The sequence below is a fragment of the Nicotiana sylvestris genome, chromosome 7, assembly GCF_000393655.2.
Source record: "Nicotiana sylvestris chromosome 7, ASM39365v2, whole genome shotgun sequence".
NCBI classification, from domain to species: Eukaryota; Viridiplantae; Streptophyta; class Magnoliopsida; order Solanales; family Solanaceae; genus Nicotiana; species Nicotiana sylvestris.
The window spans coordinates 39,474,843-39,480,371 of record NC_091063.1 but is presented as its reverse complement, the minus strand read 5'-3'; the positions used below and the strand labels follow the sequence as shown (position 1 = coordinate 39,480,371).

At 39.9% G+C, this 5,529-nt stretch overlaps 1 protein-coding gene across 1 annotated transcript; it reads left to right on the top strand.

Moving 5' to 3' along the window:
* The first annotated feature begins 5,031 nt into the window (after window positions 1–5,031).
* LOC138873020 (uncharacterized) lies at window positions 5,032–5,529 on the top strand. Its single transcript, XM_070151450.1, has one exon. It carries the CDS (start codon window positions 5,032–5,034, stop codon window positions 5,527–5,529), a length of 498 nt encoding a protein of 165 aa, XP_070007551.1.

Sequence of the window (5,529 nt, the reverse complement as noted above, 5' to 3'; positions counted from 1 at the left end):
ATTGTAGGGCGCAACATTGTCGTAACTTAATACTGCGAAGCGTAACATCATCGTAGTGTAATACTGCAAGGTGTAACATCATCGTAATATAATATTGTAGGACATAACATCATCGTAATATTGCGGGGTGTAACAATTACTCACTGAGCTAGCAACTCATTCCCCGCTAATTTTTTTTCCAGAGACAGCACTTGACACGGATAAGGATTTTGTTAATTAGAGCGCACAGGTTGATAGTTCTTGGTGAGCCTCGCACTTGTTCGTGTGGGCGAAAATTTTATCAATTGTTATGGTCTTTTCTTTGAACTCTTAAAGTCGCTCCATGGTCATTCTTTTAGTGTCTTGAGTATTTTTTGTTATTATAGACTTATGTTGAGTATCACTCATTCTTATCAAATTTGGAGATAAAGTTGTATTTCTAGTTGTTAGTGGGGGGGGGGACTATTAAAGGTAGATATTTATTTTGGTTAATTGATAAAGTCATTGTCATTTGAATTGTTATTAGGATGTTTGGTTGCTGATTTGAGACAGGGAAATTTTTTGGGATGGTCCAAAAACAGGGGAAACTCTATCCAATTTTCTGTAAAATACCGATGAGGCTTACTTGAGGCCACTTGCTCCTAAGTGCCGATCATGATCCTAAATTGGATCGTGACAAAGTTGGTATCAGAGCTTAGGCTTTATGTCCCGAGTCATGGAGCAATGCTTAGTAGAGTCTTGTTCATGGGTATGTAGGTGCCCATACTTATGATCTTGAGACTACTGAACATCTAGGAATATTTTCCCTTCTTTCATTCTTTGATCGTGCGTTGAGATAACTGAGATTGGCTTTGGAGTATTTCTTTCGCAGATGGTTAGGACACACACACCCTCATCTGCTGGATGTGGTACTACCCAGGGTGGCGGACAAGTTGGAGTTCATCAAACTAGAAGTTAGACTACTCCTCAACCTGAAGTTGGGAACATGGGTCAACCTCAAGCTGTTATGCCAGATCAAGTGCAAGGGCATGGAGTTCAGGACGCTCCATCACCAGTGCCAACTGTTGTACCTACTGTTGCCTTACCTGCATACACATTGGCAAGGTTATTGAATGTGTTAGAGGCATTGGTAGATCTCAGGGAGGAAGTTCAGCTCCTTAGGCTACTTTACAGACACAAGCACCTGCACAAAATCAGACTTTCGGAAATAAGGAAGTATCCCTACAAGAGTTCCTGAAATTGAAATCACCAAAATTCACATGTTCTGATAATTCAGCAGATCCCCAAAGTTTCTTAGATGGGACACTCAAGGCATTACATGCTCTAGGATGTTCTAGTGAAAGAGATGTGAAGCTCGTAGCATACAAACTAAAGGATATGGCCAACACACGGTATGAAATTGTATTGCTAGGAAAGCTAGCAAGAGCAGCACCACTGACATGGGACGAGTTCACTAAGTTGTTCAAGAATCATTTCCTTCCAGACAGCCTGATGCAAAAATATGCTAGAGACTTTAAGAGATTGGTTCAGACTCCAGATATGGATGTGTCAACATATAACACTAAGTTTTGTAAGTTGGCTATATATGCTCCTTACTTAATGCCTACCAAAGAAGCTCGAGTTCAGAGGTTTGTTGATGGATTGGTTGGTCATCTATGCACTGCAGTAAATCCACAAATGAAGACTTTATCCTACTCTAACGTAGTCGACCTTGCTAGAAAGATTGAAAACAAGGGACGTGATGAGCGTGCAGCTAGTGATTTACATAAGAAGGCCAAGACATGAGGGTCTTTCAGTGGCAGTTTTAGTGAAAATCAAAGAGCAGGAAACAGGGAAAACAACAATAGAGTTCTCAGATAGGGACACACCTGTCTTCACAGTCCACATATAGGGCACATTATAGACAGGGTACTAGGGGACCGTCAGCATTTGGACATCGTAATTCTGGGCAGATATATGCCACTACTCTAGTCTGCCAGACCTGTGGTAGATCACATTTGGGCAAGTGTCATGTTCTAACTAGAGAGTGCTTTCGATGTGGCCAGTTGGGACATAACTTAAGGGATTGCCCTCAGCCTTCGAGAAATTTCAACCAGGCTTCTATTCAGTCAGCTGCACCTACTCAGACAACTCGTAATACTTTAGGTGCTACAGGTACAGGAAATAGAGGTCGAGGTGCTGGATATCATGCTACTGTGAATCAAGGACAAGGGAATGCTGGTAGAAGTCAGGCGAGAGTTTTTGCATTTACTAGACAGGATGCTCAGACCTCGAATGTTGTGGTTACAGGTATTCTTTCTGTCTGTTCATTTGATGCATTTGCGTTGATTGATCTGGGATCTACTTACTGCTATGTGTCCTCGTACTTTGCTTTGAGGTTTAGTAGACAGCCTACGCTGTTGAATGATCCTTTTCTAGTTGCTACTCCTGTTGGAGAGTCTCCGTTAGCTGAATACGTGTATCATGCTTGTCAGATTTGGGTTTAGGGTAGAGATACTCTAGTTGATCTTATTGTAATTGGTATGATTAACTTTGACATGCTGATGGGAATGGATTGGTTATCTTCTTGCTATGATATAGTCGATTGTCATGCAAAGATAGTTAAGTTTGAGATATCAAATGAACCCAGTTTTATTCTAAGAGGAAGTCAGGTTCCAAGGACTTGCAAAATTGTATCTTTTATGAAAGCTTAACGACTTATGAAGAAAGGTTGCTTGGGTCTCTTAGCTATTGTAAATGACATAAGAAAGGAAATAGTTAGTACAGAAATGTACCAGTAGTGAGAAAATTTTCTGATGTATTTCCAGAGGATTTACCAAGATTGCCTCCAGTACGAGAAATAGACTTTGGTATTGATTTGCTACCTGACACACAACCCATATTGATGCCCCATATCGAATGGCACCAGTAGAGTTGAGGGAGCTAAAGCAACAGTTACAAGATTTGTTAGATAAGGGTTTTATTAGACCTAGTGTATCACCATGGGGGTGCACCAGTACTGTTCGTAAAAAAGAAAGACGGATCCCTGAGATTGTGCATTGACTACAGGTAGTTGAACAAGATAACAATACGCAATAAATATCCTTTGACTTGTATAGATGACATGTTTGATCAGTTACAAGGAGCTACCCACTTTTCAAAGATTGACCTCCGTTCTTGTTATCATCAACTTAGAATCAAAGATGAAGATATTTTTAAGACTGCTTTCAGAACTCGATATGGGCACTATGAGTTTCTTGTGATGCCTTTCGGACTGACAAATGCTCCAGCTACATTCATGGATTTAATGAATAGGGTGTTTAAGTCGCTTCTAGATAAATTTTTAATAGTATTTATTGATGATATCCTGATATATTCTCGTAGCCAATGAGAACATAAGAATCATCTTAGGACTATGTTACAAACATTGCGAGAACATCAGTTTTATGCTAAGTTCTCAAAGTGTGAATTTTAGCTAGACTCAGTATCATTTCTGGGGCATGTCGTATCCAAAGATGGAATTATGGTAGATCCTAAGAAGACAGAAGTTGTACAAAAATGGCGCAAACATACTTCTCTTGCAGAGATTCACAACTTTTTAGGCTTAGCAAGCTATTATAGGCATTTTGTGCAGGATTTTTCCAGAATAGCAGCGCCGTTGACCAAGCTAACATAGAATTCAAAGTTTCAGTGGACGGAGGAATGTGAGCAGAGCTTTCAGAAACTCAAAACGTGTCTGACAATTGCACCAATATTAGCCTTACCATCAAGTTCTGGAGGATTTACAGTATTATGTGATGCCTCGAGGGTGGGATTAGGATGTGTTCTCATGCAAAATGGTCGTGTTATTGTTTATGCTTCGAGACAATTGAAAACACATGAGCAAAACTATCCTACACATGATTTAGAGATGGTTGCAGTGGTATTTGCTCTAAAAATTTGAAGACATTATCTATACAACGAAACTTGTGAGATTTATACTGACCATAAAAGTCTGAAGTAAAATCTTTCAGCAGAGAGATCTGAATCTTTGGCAGCATCGTTGGATGGAACTACTCAAAGACTATGAATATTCTATTTTGTATCATCCTGGAAAAGCCAATGTGGTGGCTGATATATTGAGTAGAAAATCTATGGGGAGTTTGGCACACATAGTCCCTGCAAAGAGACTTTTGGCCAAAGATATTCAGAGACTAGAAGATGCAGGTATCAGATTTAGTGTCGAAAATTCAAAGGCATTGTTAGCTTGTGTTCAGGCTAAGTCTTCATTAGTTGAGCGCATTAAGGCCACCCAATATGAGGATGAACGATTATGCAAATACGAGATAAGGCCTTAACTAGTAAAAGCAAGGATATGATTGTTGAAAGTGATGGTGTTCTTTGAATAGGTGACAAGCTATGTGTAGCAGACGTAGATGGGTTGAGACATGCTATTCTTGAAGAAGCCCACAACTCTAAATACCCCATATATCCTGGATACACAAAAATGTACCATAACCTGAAGCAAATTTATTGGTGGGAAGGTATGAAGAAAGATATTGCTAACTTTGTTTCTAGTTGTTTGACTTGTCAGCAGGTCAAGGCTGAGCATCAGCGGCCCGCAAGACTACTACAACAAATTGAGATTTCAGAGTGGAAATGGGAAAGAATTACTATGGATTTTGTCATCAGTCTACCACAAACCCTTAGAGGTTATGATTCGGTGTGGGTAATTGTAGATCGACTGACAAAATCAGCACACTTTTTACCAGTAAAGACTACATATGGTGGAGTGAGGTATGCACAGATATTTATGAACCAAATTGTCCGACTTCACAGAGTTTCAGTATCCATCATCTCTGATAGAGGATCACAGTTCACTTCATGCTTTTGGAAATCTTTACAAGAAGCATTGGTTACACGAGTAGATCTTAGTACTGCATTCATCCATAGACAGACAAGCAGTCTGAACGTACTATACAGATCTTGGAGGATATGTTGAAAGCTTGCATTCTTTAGTTTAGAGGTAGTTGGGACACTTACCTACCTTTAGTTGAGTTTGGTTACAACAATAGCTTCCAGTCCAGTATTCAAATGGCACCGTACGAAACATTATATGGTAGAAGATGTCGTTCTCCTATCGGATGGTTTGAAACTGGTGAGACTAACTTATTGGGACCTGACTTAGTACAAGAAGCTATGGACAAAGTCCAGTTGATCAGACAGAGATTGCTTTCAGCTCAAAGTAGACAAAAGTCTTATGCTGATAAGAGAAGAAGAGATTTAGTGTTCACAATTAGGGACAAAGTGTTCTTACGAGTCTCCCCTATGAAAGGTGTGATGCAGTTTGGGAAAAGAGGCAAGTTGAGCCCCAGGTTCATAGGACTGTATGAGATGTTAGACCAAGAGGGAGCGGTAGCTTATCGTTTGGCACTTCCTCCTGAGTTGTCCTTTATTCATCCAGTGTTTCACGTCTCAATGCTAAGAAAATGTATTTCAGACTTATATCAGGTGATTGAAGCACCGACTATACCACTCGATGAGAAGTGTCTTATGAGGAGGAGCCAATGGCTATTGTTTATAGACAAATAA